Source organism: Tachysurus vachellii, chromosome 8 (assembly GCF_030014155.1).
Source record: "Tachysurus vachellii isolate PV-2020 chromosome 8, HZAU_Pvac_v1, whole genome shotgun sequence".
NCBI lineage: Eukaryota > Metazoa > Chordata > Actinopteri > Siluriformes > Bagridae > Tachysurus > Tachysurus vachellii.
In genome coordinates, this window is record NC_083467.1 from 17,898,616 (window position 1) to 17,914,227 (window position 15,612).

General features: G+C 37.4%; 2 protein-coding genes across 7 annotated transcripts in view; both read right to left on the reverse strand.

Moving 5' to 3' along the window:
• Window positions 1–201: 201 nt before the first annotated feature.
• The window catches only part of cobll1b (cordon-bleu WH2 repeat protein-like 1b), a 38,501-nt gene continuing 23,090 nt past the window's right edge, over window positions 202–15,612 (reverse strand). For all 6 annotated transcript variants that reach the window (XM_060876688.1, XM_060876690.1, XM_060876692.1 and 3 more), the window contains 11 exons: window positions 13,094–13,301; window positions 12,645–12,870; window positions 12,446–12,487; window positions 12,020–12,117; window positions 11,422–11,640; window positions 10,996–11,134; window positions 5,132–5,405; window positions 4,947–5,023; window positions 3,384–4,765; window positions 2,121–2,258; window positions 202–1,562 (listed from right to left, as the gene is read on the reverse strand). In XM_060876688.1, the coding sequence (XP_060732671.1) occupies window positions 2,121–2,258; window positions 3,384–4,765; window positions 4,947–5,023; window positions 5,132–5,405; window positions 10,996–11,134; window positions 11,422–11,640; window positions 12,020–12,117; window positions 12,446–12,487; window positions 12,645–12,870; window positions 13,094–13,301 (2,803 nt within the window). In that variant the 3' untranslated portion in view covers window positions 202–1,562. The remainder of the gene's footprint in view (window positions 1,563–2,120; window positions 2,259–3,383; window positions 4,766–4,946; window positions 5,024–5,131; window positions 5,406–10,995; window positions 11,135–11,421; window positions 11,641–12,019; window positions 12,118–12,445; window positions 12,488–12,644; window positions 12,871–13,093; window positions 13,302–15,612) is intronic.
• The window catches only part of steap3 (STEAP family member 3, metalloreductase), a 64,046-nt gene continuing 58,046 nt past the window's right edge, over window positions 9,613–15,612 (reverse strand). Inside the window, exon 6 of the mRNA XM_060876696.1 lies at window positions 9,613–9,636. Coding sequence (XP_060732679.1) covers window positions 9,628–9,636 — 9 coding nt within the window. The 3' untranslated portion in view covers window positions 9,613–9,627. The remainder of the gene's footprint in view (window positions 9,637–15,612) is intronic.

Here is a 15,612-nt window from a genome sequence, read left to right on the forward strand (position 1 = left end):
GAATACATTTTATTTATAGAGTTAATTTATGATCTCTGGTTAATATAAATATAATATATTTACATACATACATACATACATACATAAGTCTGTTCACAAACTCATCTATACAAATAGGACATTTTATTCTATGTTGTGCTGTGAAATCTTGTGGAGAACAAATACTGTACAGCTTTGTGAAATAAAAAAAACACAGTCATGAAAGTTTTATGCATTACACTTTAATGCACAGTTTGAAAATATATTACAGCAGAACTGCCTTTGAAACAAGCATGAGCAATGAACAGTGTGTTTTTCTTTGTGCTCAGCCTAGTTAAAACGTTTTTCTTTTTGCAGCACTCATACCTGTTTGTTACACATAACCCCCATATGTGTAATGCATTATTATGTGTGTGCAGGTACATGACTTTACATACTGCTTACTTCATTGAAATCATGACATGTAATTTACAGCTGTCATATCCACAAGTAATGTTTAGCTGCACTAAAGGTGTGCATTCAGTATACATGCACACAAATATAGGGCAACACCAGTCTGACAAATCTGAGTACCTTTTCCACATGAACTGACAGTCACAATACTCTACACACTACATCTAATAAGTTAAAGGGAATCACACACAAATAATACAACCCATATTCCATAAACCTGAACATATTCATAATTAAAAAGTCATAAAATATCAGCTTTTAATATAAGGCATTTGAGATTATAATAAACGCAACAAGTGTAGTCAAGCTTTCAAAAATGGCAAATGCTGTGTATAAACGTTTTAAACCCTGTGAACTTGTTCCCAAGAGCATTGCATGTTTACTTAGAGTGCAGAGCCTATATAACTTCTGTATATTAACTATTGCTAAGTGAGATTTTACACATACTCAAAGGCATTCTGCAGACAATAAAGGGAAGCAAAAGTACAGGTAAGAGAATACATGGACATTTCAGCAATACAGTGTAGTCCAATAAAGGCCTGTTAGCATATATCAGTTTCAACACTGAGAACAGCCTAGTGCAATCAGAGTTTCTGAATGTATTATAAAACTGATTATATAATAAAAGAAAATGGTCATGATCACTGTGTCCACAGATGGATTTAGCCGAATGTGATATTTTCTACAAATTACTAATTAACCAGTAAGCCAGCAGCTATTGAAAGGTTGAACTAAAGGTTTGTTGTCATACAAGATATTAAATGCAGGCTACACAAAAAACGCCATGTGTTTCTTAACAGATGTTACTTCCTGGAGATAAATTCAAATCAAGCATTAGAAAATTGCCAACACAGAGGATTAAAAAAAGCGAAAAGAAATTTACAGTGCTGTGGTCCTCCTGTACTGTTCTTGGTTTAGGTACGCTGAGCTGGAGTGTCCTCACAGTGGATGGAAAAGAGGAATTATGGGGTGAGGACAACATATAAAGGCACTGAGCTCAAAAAGTGCTCCTTAAGGCACTACATTGGGATAAAGGTTAAAGCTAAAAAAGTGGTTAAATACTCTGTTCCTGTGCAGTCAAAGTCTTCAGGACTGGACACATCACACGAGACACCAAACATCACTGCAAACTAATACACAAAGTTTAGTTAGTATTGGATAAACAGAATTCAATGCAAACAGTAACAATTTTTCCAGTAAGAAAAAGGTTTCATTGCTTCTTTAAACTTTGTTTTGTCTTTATTTGTATATTTGTTTTATTTTTCCTGACATGTTTAGGTTAATATGATTTTTTTTTTATAATATACAATTTGATTTTCTCATTGACTAATTGTATCAACACTAAACTGAAATATTGTTATTTAAATTAGTATTACTAATAAATCTAATTAAAGCTTTTCATATACTGAAATAAATATTGATAACTGAAGTTCAGGATTTACAGCATTTACAGGATGTATTTAATATAAATGAAGTATATATGAGGGTAAACTTGGGGCATATGCATATAATATTTAAATAAGGGACATACAGTATGAGAGGGAGGTTTGTGACCACACAGCTGAAGCTGATTTATCAGTTGCTCTTACATCACTGCTCGTTCAGCCATTCTTTGAGATGCAAATTCATTTGTATCTCACACTGTATCATCATTTCTAACTTTGTATAATAAGAGCTATTATACTTACTCAGATGCAGTGAGTGTTAGAGCCACTATTTGTGGAGAGCTCAGGTGTTCTCCTTTTCCACACGTCCTCAGTGTCCTCAATAGGAGAACCACAAGAGTTACTGCTGCTCTTCCTCTGTCCATGCCCAATGTCCACATCCTACACAGTATATACACATATGTATTCAGTCATTCCACTCAAGTTCATACAAAGTTATAGAATGTTACAGTTGCTATTAAATAGAAATTATTATTTTATTATTATTATAAATGAACAATTAATGCTGTAAATGAATACAGATACAAATTCTCTAAAATAGGCCTACTTCACGTTATGAGTAAAAGTATGAAGTTATGGTTTATGAAACTCAAAAAATGATCATTAACATCAACATGCAGTGATCGTTATTGACTAGCTGGTAAAGGTCATGGTCATTTAATTGTTCCTAGTAGTTTTTATATTATAGGAATTGGAACAAATTATATTTTAAAATAACTTAACACATGAATACTGTGTGCAGGAACAAACAAATGTAATATCTGAACGAGTGGGATCTGTAATTGAGACCAATTATGAGCTCAAGTAATGTCGAACTGTCAAAACAAGCAAGGATCTTTAAATGACTGAATGAACAAAACGAACATACGAACATGTGAATGAACAAATTTGGCCACGTCCAATTTAGATGTAAATACAAATATGGATATTTGGAGCAATTACCAAATACAGATACATAATTAAATAGAGAATGTGTGAGCTGTAGAGTTACTCCTGCCATTGATTTTACTTTCATACACACACAAACACACACACACATACACACACACAAAAACTTGTCCCTCAGGCAGCAAGCTGGTGATAGAGACACTGATACTGTGACACACCTCACATACATGGAAATAAACACGATGGTATGCACACTCTGTCCCATCAAGCAAAAGCCTTTCTTAGAGATGTTGTTTTGTGATGCCCCAAGGAAAATGGGTGCATTGTGCAAGAACAGTGCTACCCACAACATTTGCTAATGACCTCAGTGACAGAAGCTCAGGAGAAGCACAGATATTCCAGCAAGTGAATAAGCTCATTGCAATCAGTGTAAAAAATCAAGCTGCAAGAGCACTGTGTTGCTTTTATCCCATTGAATTTAATGGCTAATTGTCTATGCCGAGTGTCATTTTTTGAAACTAAATAATTTACTCATACCATAAAACTAGAAAAAAAATTAGATTTTCAAGTTCATTGATATCTGCATTAAAAAAGATCCCAAACCAAAATCATACTCACCCTTGAAGTGGGCAAATCAACAAACTCATCTGCCTCTCTGATTGTGCTACGTTTAGTAATCGTCAAAGGGACCTTGTGACTGCACATCCCAACAGGATTATGGGTAAGAGATTGTGATCTCTTGACTGCAGAATTGACAGCCTGGGCAAAGCGTGATGGTGTGGATGAGACGTATGGCTTGGGTGCTGCAAAACTCCGCAGCTTTTCCAGAGTCAGGCCAGCAGTCGGTAAACTCGTTTGGCGTGGCAGGACCGAATGTCCTGATCTACTGAACACTTCAGTCTCTCTCGGAGAGGAAGCTGGACTAGATTTCTCCATCTCCTCCTGCTTTAGAGGTGATATTGGTGGAGAAATGTGCTGCACCTCTGTAATCTTTTTTTCATCCTCCCACTGGATGGGTGGTGGAGGAGGGGGGAAGGGCTCCTGCGTAAACCCATGGAAAGGCTCCCTTTGCGGGCTACGTAAAGGCTCCTTTTCCTCACTTAAACTCATACTGCGCACTAGCGCTGAGCTGACGTAACTTCCAGGTGTTCTTTTATTCTGTGGTAAGCGGAAAGAAGCTGGTTTGGGTCTGGTTGCAGGTGGAACTTTCTTCTCCTTGTCCTTAGGGGTACAGGAGGAGTTTGTAGGAGATTCTACAGTTGGTGAAATGGGTGGAGAGAGATCACTGCCACTGCCAGGCCTGCATTCAAACCTGGTGGAAGATGTTGCAGCTGGTGGTGTTGTAGCTTTTTGACTTAAAGGCTCCACATTCACTTCCTTAACTCCAGGCACACTGGGACATTCAAGCGTCAGCTCCACTTCGAAGAACCGTAGCTTGTCCAAGGTCTTCGGAGGCACAACAGTGTAGGTGGTCATGCCTACTTTAGGGATGTATTCTCGGGTGAGTTCATTTGAGGGCTTAGGCTTAGTCTTTGGGGACTTTTGATTTCCAGGATTGGGAGTCTGTGTGAATTTGGGGCTTTCAGAGAAGCGAGTACGTGTGAATGTCTGCATATCAACACTTTGAACAGCAGGAATTTCTTGACATTGGGGCTCTTCTGTAGATGTGGCCATGTCCCTTTTGGGGCTCCCTAAGGTTACAGGCATCCAGACAGTTGACTCTGGGGTAGGTGTAGCCTCTGTAGAGTTGGTTGTCTCTGTTTGAATTTCAGTGTGTGTCTGACTTGCACTGGTTGCAGTGGAGGAACTGTTTGGTGTTGTTTGTACTGCAGCTGCTGTGTAACTGGGCTTTGGAGGAGCCTGTGGTTCTGCTCGCTGGGTGTGTATGAGTAGGTCTATAGAACTCTGGGCTGCATCCATCGGTGCAGTGCTCAATTCCTTCAATGCTGTAGAACATTCAGCAGTTAAACATTCTGTTTCAGTCCCCCTGTCAACACTGGCTGTATAACAGGAGGAAAATAAAATTGAGCAGACAAACAAAAAAAATCCACTATAATCAATTAACTTTAAGTTACTACCAAAAATGTGATTTTTATTATTATGTATATGCATTTACATGTCTTACTATGTGTGGAAGTATGACAGTGAGAAAAAAATAAAAAACAATATGGAAACACACACCTCTGTTTGTTGACTGTAATTGAGCATCAGAATCAGCCTCTGGCTGATTTCTTTTCACCTCAGAGTTTGCAGCTATTCTGTCAGGGACAAAAACCATACATCACACAGAAGCCCAAATATTAACCCTAGTTGTTCTTAAATATATAAACAAAAGCAGTCTTTTTTTTTCCTCAAAACTGTCGTACTTGCCATCTGTGGTCAGATCAGAGGACACTTTTTGTAGGCTTTCTGTAGGTGAAGCTACACTTTCCATCTCTGAATCCTGAGGCGGTGAGGCAGTTTCAGCTCTGGCAGAGTCCAGAGAAACGTCTGCAGAGAGGTTGACGCTGCTGTCATCCTCCAGAAGCTCTGGCAGAGGACTCAAGCTCTCTGGACTGGAGTTTACAGTGATGACAGTGGTGTCAGGGACCATAGAAGACTCCTGATTTTCTGGGATCTCCTTAGGAGTTGGTAGCAACCCTGCAAAATTGTGTTAAATATTATAATGACATAGTAAAACCCCCAAAACAGGTTTATATCCAAATGTTATGAAGATACCAGGGTTAGAATCATTGTTGCATTAAATATAAAAAAGCTGATTTAAATGAAAAAACTCAAGACAACTTTAATTTAACGACTATTTAACTATCACCACCACCACCAAGAACCCATAATTTGCCACATGCTGAAGTTTCTTTTATAAGCTGCACTATCCAACATAAGCAGCCACATCCTCACTTGACTCACACAGCATCACATATCTTTTGTACACTTGCTGGTCACAAGCTTCAGAAGCTTGCATTGTAGATTTCAATTTTATTGGCTCTTCATACTCTTGTGTATTTGCACTTCCGTACACCAGTTTGTGATGGGAAAGCAAACATTTGAACACTGACACAATGAGCTCTTTTGAGCAAGGTATAGATACAGCCTCATGTCTTTAAAATTTATTAGAGTTTTGTTTGAGTAAACATGGCAAGTAAACATGGGTGGGTCAGTCAAACGTCTCCTCCTGTGAAAGGACTGCTACTTGTAAAGTAGTTATGCCTCTTGGCCTTGTCTAGAAAGAAAAAGCGTAATTTTTCTTTTTTTGAGGCTTGGCTCCTCTTTAGGTTTCTTCTTTATGCTTCCAGGCACTTGATCTATTCATTAAAATGTGTATGAAAAGCTGCTTTCACTTGAAAGTGAGACAAGGGCTGCCTTTACTCCAGGTTACATATGGGTTATGATGTGTTCACTAACTTTGGATCTTTGTCTCAAATAACACATGGATGAGTCTTTCTCTGCTTCATTTTCAAAGTAGGCTCAGAGGCCGTTTACAGCATGGGTTAATAAAGGGATCTGTATTCTGCTTCTCAGCGGTGTCCAGGAGCAGCTTACATAATGGGCTGATGGGAGTAGTATTAGTGTGAGAGTGAAAGCAGGCAGACCAGAGAGCTTCTGTGCCACACGGTTCTTCAGAATGAGGAGATCGCTCTTAATTAAGACATCACACTTCCCTGCACCAGCCACTGCATTCAGCACTTCAAGGGCTATCGCTGGGGACTGGAGTGCAGAAGCAGTATTCAAAGAGAGAGCTTCTCTCTGCAGAGTGCTCTGTGATCTCTCTCTCTCTCTCTCTCTCTCTCTCTCTCTCTTTCTGGGGTTGTGGAGTGCCATGGAAATAGATAGCAGCAATCGGAATGTGGGCTTCACTTACTTCTTTCATTCCAACTCTATTTTACTTTTTCATTTTTCTTTTCAATGTTCTTGCTTTTTTCTATCATTTTACTTCCTATGTCACTACCTATCTCCTTTTTGTTCCATCTATCTTTATTCACTCTGTCCCTGTCAGTGTTTCACTGCCTTTCTCCATGCCTCCCCTCTGCCCCTCTGTGAAGCTGATTATTGCTGTCAGCAGGGGAACAAGCCAACACTGGAGAAACAAGCACAAAGACGATTCCAAACTTTGCCCACACTTTATTACTGAAACTTCAAAACCTAATGTTGCAAAAACTGTAAGACACGTCAAACTCTAATATACTGGCAAAAGGATATTAAAAAAAATGTAGCACACAAACACAAAAAGAGCAAACTGATGGGTAAAACATTGCATTGCTGAAAGATATAGAAGACTTGGAACAAAGCAAAGGCAGTGAAGTTTCTCCCTTGTCTCGAGTGGCTCCTTTTTTGTGGTTATGAACGACAAGCTGAGTCTGTACTGTAGATTCACATCCCTGATTAGAGTGCAGTTACTCCCTAAAAGCTAGGCCCCCTTTCACCCCTGTAGACATTTTTTATTGAAAGACTTGTTATCACATCTACAGTAAAGTAAGCAAAACAATGCATTTTTACAAGAGCTTTTTACCACTGGGGCCCTGGGTATTCAAGACATTTTGAAAAGTAAAACATTCATGGTTACAATGAGAGCCCTTGTTAGGTTGCCCCTCTAGAATAAAGACATTTTTGATTCCTGGCATAAAAAAAAACAACATAGTGACTTATTAAAAGTCAGGACAGAGTGCAGTTTTTCCTCACACATAGATCATATTATATTGCCATGCAACTAGTTTTATTGATGGGCACCAAAGTATGGTTCATCCCATTGAAACACATTTAAATAGCTTTACTAACTACCAGCTGTATTAGTAGTCAGCTTGTGAAAGCTTATAGTATATTTTTTGCCAAACACAAGAGCCTAGCCAACCATTACTAACAAAGATAATAGTCTGGTATGTAAAGTATAGAGTTATACTGTATACGTTTTAGCATTATATGGCAACCCTACTGCCTTTCAGCTGTTTCAGACTGTTTCTTACTGATATCTACACTCAAGTGGCCTTGGAGATATATTTAAATTTCAACCTAGACGTTATCAAGAATGTAAGACTGTATGATTTAAGTTGGAAACCATAGAAAGGTGGTTTCTGTTATTCAGTTTTGGGGCTTAATTAAACAATGTGATTAAAAGCTTATTTATCTGAGACAGATCATTGACTGAAGTAATCTGGATAAGATGTAGGTTTAGAAATTGTAAGTTAAATACATTTCTAAGACTTGCAATTTTATGAGTTATCACAAAAATTAAAAAAGTATGTGTAAAAATATTAACACTAACAATTATACTAAAAAATAGGAATAAAAAAAAACACTAAAAATGAAAATAAAGAGGAAATATTGATAAACATGTTTTTGTGTTGAAGCCAGCTTCAGGAGCCTGGCAGCTCAATTGCCAGGTGTGTGTGTGTGTGTGTGTGTGTGTGTGACACTGATACAGAGGTTGAGATATTTTATATGACTACAGTATATATGAGATAGTTGTAATATTCGTTGTTGCTAATATCTGTATACATACTACATCTGCTCCCCTTCATAACTCAATAATTTATAGACTACATGACAACACAATGAAAGAAAAGAATCCACACAAAAAAAATAACTAGACAAAGATAGTGTCTGGAAAAAAAAATGCAGACACTGACATGAACATATAATTAGAATCTAATTAAATGTCAGAGGGAGAAGACGCCACCACAGGGGTTGAAGTGCATCAGCAAGCAAAGTGGAAAGAAACCCTGTCTGTCATTTGCCCCCTTCTGGACAGTCTGTAAAGTCAAGCACTGTAACTGCTTTTAGAGCAAAAAAGGAAAGTAGCACAGTCCTTATAATAGTATATAATATTAATAGTCCACATGTCTTCGAATCATTACGTACAAAAATATTACACAACAAGTACTTGGTTGCAGAAACAGACATAATAATTCAGTAATAAATAAATAATGCACTGTTCTTCTGTAATGTATTAATGTATCTTGCCAAGAGCAATAAGATTCAGCAGGAGAGCCTGTTAACCTCTAAATATTACTGTTAAACCACAACAAATTATATTCCAAACTACATTCATAGATGAAATACTTCTTTTCAGGATTTTATTGTACTTAGATTAATGACTTTAGCCATGAGCAATAATTAAAATTTAGTGACGCAGCAATTTGATGTAAGTGATACATGTTTAAGAAATTTTAAAGAAAGCATGTGTTTGCTGACACACGACACATGACTATATAAATTTGGTTGAAATCTGTAGGATTTCTATAGACTGAGATTAATTGAATTTCAATTCAATTCAAGTTCATTTGTGTAGCGCTTTTTACAATTGACATTGTCTCAAAGTAGCTTTACAGAACATAAACATAGAACAAAAGGTTATTATAAAGAATAATATAAAGATTGATAGAATACAAAATTCTATTTACACAACTGTCTTGTGTTCTTGTTTCTGATTGGTTGGAGTGTGTTCATTACTTTTCTGAAACGGCACAGCACAGAGGGTGCATGCAGAAGCTGTAAGATTTTTTTTACTGTTCATTCAAGTACCTTTTTTTTTAACAACAACAACAAAGAGAGAGAGAGTGTATTTTACGGAAGTTTAGGGAAGTCCACAGAAACGGATTAAAACATGTGAAACTGTTGATAGTGTGACATTTTCTGTAGATATTTTTAGGTTTTAATAATAAACAGTAACTTTAAAGAAATCAAATGTGTCTTTCTTTAATAATTAAAAATGTTTATGTTTAAATAATTGCTGTGGTATCAAGACAATTAAACACTATGGGAGAAAATAAACACAAATAATTGTCACCCATATGAGGATGAGGTTCCCCTTTGAGGTTCCTCTCAAGGTTTCTTCCTTCCATTCAAGGGATTTGTCACCTGAGACACCTCAGACTTGCTCGATGGGGATAAATACAAGCACGTTTCAAAATATATTAACCTTGAATTTTGCATTATATTAATCTTTATTTTAACCTTTTGTTCTATGTTTATGTTCTGTAAAGCTTCTTTGAGACCATGTCAATTGTAAAAAGCGCTATACAAATAAACTTGAATTGAATTGAACACCAAACCATCATATTTTAATTTTCCTATAAAAGAGCCCATTATTTTTTCATTCCTTAAATAACTGCAAATCAGCCTAAATAACTGTCACAGGTCTGAAGAGAGATTCACACATTACACAACATAAGGAGTGATTTAAACCTTATATCTAGTGACACTTTAGCTACTTTTTGGGGACAGAAATAAATACAATCTAATGAATGTAATGTTTTGTTTTGCGCTAGCATTTTCTCTTCATATCATTCTACAACTAATATAAGAAACATTAGTGCAGCTGAAAATGTTGGCTGTGCCGAGTTTGGATAGAAACGACCTGCATCTTTCAAGTGAAAACAGGATGGAAAGGGCCATGTTATAGGCAGCCATTCACTACAGCACTGTAGTTCGATTTAGGTTTTTTAAACTAAGGTTAAAGATGTCTACTGAAGACATTGTACAGGAATCTTGACTGAAATAACCAGCTCACTGTAGCCATGCAACAACCATGTCTGTGCCAGCATGCTGCAGGAGAAATGCCATGGCTCATGGAGTGCTGTTTATAAAGCTTCAGTCTGACCTACAGTAGTTGGTGTACCTGTTTTGAATGTGTGTGCGCGTGTGTGTGTGTCAAGCAGTGTGGATGCAAATATTCCTAATCTAGTGCAAAGGCTATTCTACTGCAGTCATATTCCAGTCCCACAGCTTTACAGTGATGGAATTACTTTGACTTTCCCGAAACACACCAAATCAATAAATTAAAATCAGTAGCAGAATGAAAGAGCTGTAATTTCCCCAAATGACCACTAGGAGGCAGTATGAATACATAATTTAGCTTTAACAAGTCTGCATGTCAACAATCTCATTTACTGCTTTATCTCTTGCTGTGTTTACATGCAGGACAAAGTACATCTGTTTATCTCCATCTAAGTGCAAACTTAAAACTGCTTACTAACTTAATTTGATAGATACTATTAAAATCATACGACTGATTAAATCACAAACATAAGATTCGCTATATAACAAAATGAGCACATTTCTACTGATAATCCACATTTCCACTTTTGACTGAATGGATCTCTGCAACATGGCTACAGATCGCCAAGCAGGGTACAGCAACAGCTGGAGAAACGCAACCTGGGGTGGACTGTGCTAAATCTTTACGTCTGTAGTAAATGTCTAAGTGTTTACTAGCTGCCAGAGGCCGCAGACTGACCTGTTACAGCTGTATCCTGGATTTGTTCATCATGGGTCACAGAGGGGCTGCTGGGGAAGGTAGGGGGTGGTGGTGCCTTCCTTTTACTCCTCTTTAGAGATGAATCGGTAGATAAACTTCGCCTCAGAGAAGCTGTGACCTTTACAATCCAGAAGTTTCACTTTTACTTAACATACATTAATATAAGCTGAAATGATCTGAATTGTCTGATCATTTCATCTAATTATTTCTTTAAATGAAATGAATACAGTTTTGTGTGTAGTAAATAAATCCTTGATGTAGAATATAAATAAGTTCTGAAGATGAAAAACGTGACTCTGAAAACCATCGAACACATTCTAAGAGTATTCCCGTTAACGAAAGCTCAGGATTTGCTCTGATGTTAAATGTAAATTTAAAGAGAAGAATAACGTAAGCACTGCATACCTGGTTGCCATCAGGATGACTGCTTGTTTGAGAGTTGCTGTGCATATGGCTGAGATCAGAGGGCTTCATTTGTGGAGGCAGAGGGGCCCGTCTCTTCTTCTGTGTGTCAGACGGCATCGTGTTGGTGTCGTATGTTGAGGAATGCATGCTGAGGGAACTCATACTCATAGGTCTCGATTTCCTGTTGATTGGGGATGCTGGCGCACTGACAGTTGGTGTCTTTAAAAAGAAACAAAAAATGGAGCAATAATTTCCTGCCTTTCAGAGTATTGCACACAGCCAAACTCCTGCACTACTGAATATTAGCAACTCTTCAAACCACTCTCCAGTGTGCAAAAGTCTGAATTTGGGTACAAGGACAAGCATGACCACTAACCAATAGAAAAGCTCAGGACTTGTCCATGCAAAGTTTAAAGAACACCAAAAAACAAACATTTCAGCCCTGAACTGACTGTGCAATAACAAATTAGCTTTGTAGATTGGAAGGCTGCTTTCTCTCTCTGGATACTCCCCAACATTCATGACCAATAATTAGGACATCATTTAATTGCTAACAAATTTACCACCTTGAGATGTAAAAGTTAAAATCAGCACCCACCTGATCAGGTTTCTTCTTACTTCCTCGTCTGAACATGCCAAACAGACCTTTATTTTCCTTTTCTTTCTGGAGTTTGTCTTTGCTAGGTTGAATAACATCTGTATAATATCAAGTTGTGAAATAACTGGATTAGAAATAGATGTTTTTAAAAGAAACAAATGACCACATTTTTTAAATACTCAAAATATTGCCCATTTCGTAATATTTTAAGTGCATGTTGTGATCTAATCTCAGATCCTCCTGGTGAGTTTGATTAATTGTGCCTTTCAAATAATGCAAATCACATCGACAGTTCAATGATGTTTTAATAGACTGCAAGACATGCTGTACTGTATGTACAGTGATATTCCATGAATATAGAAGGTTAGATTGTGCAAATTATGCAGCCATAATTGAAACTACATTACAGCTCATAGTGATTGTTACCTGAATGAGTTGGTGATGGAGGGAAGTCTGTTGGACTGATAACTGTACAGAGATTACAGAAAGGCAAGTTAATAAAATGGCAGTAGCGGTCAGCTAATGTAGAAGACATAGCTCTGAGGAAGTGAATATACCTCTGAGCAGCCAAAGCCAGCTGGATTTCTAATAAGCCTTTTTTATTATTATTCATTATTGTCATTACCCCGTGTGTCTCTGGCGTAGAGCTCCCTGAGGCCGAGATCATTGAGAGAGTTGCTCGGGTCCAAAGGCTCCTGGGAGAGCACGTTCTGCAGCAGCACAGTGCTCTGGACATCAAATTCACATTTCTCACAGATAGCAGGCAGCAGCTCCTGCAGAGCAAGCTTTGGGTTCACTCGTAAAATTGTCTTCTGGGTCCTTTTATAGTTTATTACCAGGCGCACAGTAGCCTGAGGGAGACAGATGTGATCAAATTAATAAAAGAGAGAAAGAAAAAAAAAAAGAGAAGGTGAAACAGAGCCTATGGATGTTTTCATTAAATGAGATGGACAGTAAATAACTGAAAAAGACTAAATGACAGCAATAGAAAAAAAATCAGGTCTTGGCAAGTTTATTCTACATTTTACAATGCTACATTTTCCATAATGAAGGACATAATTAAATTCCAAGTACCTCCGGCATTTGTGGTCCAGTCTGCTTATTCTTGTCCTCCATGCCTTTGGGCTTGAGCAGAACCTTCTCAGCCTCCAGAGCGCCAATAAGAGCATTGGGTTTAAACTTAATGTGGTTCTTATTGGTGGAGACTAGCTCAATGGTGTGGCCCGACGGGTTCAGATGGTACTTTGCACACAGCATCACGAGTAGGTCAATCATGGGTTTACTATAAACACATATGGATTAGAGCATACACTTTACAAGGTAAATCTTTGCTCCAAATAAATTATCTCCACTAGATGGTGCTGTTGTGGAGGTAAAAGTTCAGAAGTATGAGTGTTCAAAAGTCAAGATGATATGAAGCACCACTGCCATTTCTGATATTATCTTCTTACATCTCAAGGAAGTCTGTGTGTGTGTGTGTGTGTGAGTGTGTGTGCATCTTCTTACATCAAGATCAAGATTTTCAAGATTCTCACACACACACACACACACACTTGAGATGTCAGAAGATAATACACACACATACATATATATAGAATGACACTAGTTTCACACTGTACACCTGAGTCACAATTTCAAAAACAAAGTAAAAAATACAGTATAGGAGTTGTAGCAAACCAAACACATAAATTTAAAGTTATTTTCCATAAATAGCATAAAGTGCTAAGACTAAAGTGCAGAGACTAAAAAACAAGCACTGTGCATGTTCTATAAAAGGTGTTCAGCAAAAGCTACAGTATATTTATTTGCATGAATAATGTCCTACCAATAGATATAACCAAATTTTATGAAGCCTCTGGGTTATAACCAAAATACTGTCCTGGTTCTCAGGTTAAAGCTTCATAAACATTCTTAAACCGTTGAAACTCCCAAACTTACATTCCTCAGTCTTACAAACACACAACTTACCTAATAGTTTCATTTTAGTTACTAAACAATACATCCTAGTTACTGATATACTAAAATCTCAGATAATGTAAGTCAACATACTGTATACTGTATACACATGCTACATACAGTGCTATGAGGAATGTTTGCCATACAGGAGCATAGTGAGTGTGGAAAATCCTTTAGTGACACAGAATAAGCTTCATGATGCTTTCCAACTGCTTCTGGAATGCCAGAATCCAAGGAGCTTTTGGAAATATACAGCAGTTGCAGTGAAGGAGTGCAAGTCCTGAAGGTTAGGGACACTTTTAGGGTCCCATCAGAGAAGATTGGAAGGAATTTCATACGTAATTCTTCTAAATTAAACATAGTTTCAGTGTGAGTCTTGCAAAAGCATCAGCATGCTATTTCATTTGCTGTGATATAAAAAAAATAATAGTTTTTCACCTGAATTTATCTGCAGACTTTTTCTGCAGGTCAAAAAGTGATACTGAATTTTGATGACCAAGTTGCAGACTGTAAGATGACGTACTTATCTACTTATTTACTAACTTACATATATCCTTATCTCTGTGTTGTTCTATGTAGCTCTGTATTTGTTCTATCTAGCACCATGGTCCTAGAGAAACGTTGTCTCATTTCACTGTGTACTGCGTCAGCTATATATGGTTGAAATAACAATAAAAGCTTCTTGACTTGATCACACTGACTCCAGGATGGTTGAAACCCAGTTTCATTTTCCATCCTACGCTCAGTGCAGAACTGTGCAGAACCACCCAAGTGACTCAGAAAAGCAGCAATTTCAGCTGCTTTAACACTGATGTAATGCACTGGCGACTGTTATGATCTCACTAATGTCACTTGAAACCAAACTTCAGTACAGACCACTTGGGAGACACTGGGGATACGTGTGTGGGTCAGAAAAGCCACAAAGATGACAAATTTTGGCTGTGCATTTTAATTAAGCAAGACGATTGAGATTTATCTCTATACTGATTTCAGGAGGGTAAAACGAAATTTCCAAACTGCGACACAAACACAGAGCTAATATCATTTACCAGCGTTGCCAGGTTTCAGAAAAATTTCCAGCCTTTTCCAACTGCATTTCAAAAACTACACATAAGAGCTGACACTATAATATATTAAAAAAAAAAGAAATAAATAATTGAGACATTTCTGTATTTCTGATGTGTGGACATTATCCACACACTTCCCAACAGCAAATGGGGACTAAATCAAGAATGAGATATGAATGTTAAGGTCAGAGGTACACAAAATTTTTACTTTTATTTCTGCTGCTCTTATTTTATTGGACAAGTGCTTGTAGAGTTAGCTAAATAGTCTGTGGCAAACACACATTTTTAATTTTATGTCACATAAAATATAGAACTTGAAAAAAGAAGGGAAGCCAGTTTTACTTGATGCACCTTTAATAGGAACTTACAAATCTTTATGAGCTTGATAGCCAACAGAGTAACTGTGACTTCTTCAGAATTATTTGGGATTTCTGTAGCACCCAGCCTGCGGTTCAGTACATCATAGACACGCTGCCTGTTCTATTGATCAATTAATTACCTATTTCCAATTTGCAAGACCTCTGTGATTTCTACACTCTATTAGCCTCTATTGGTGCTTGTGCAGTTCCC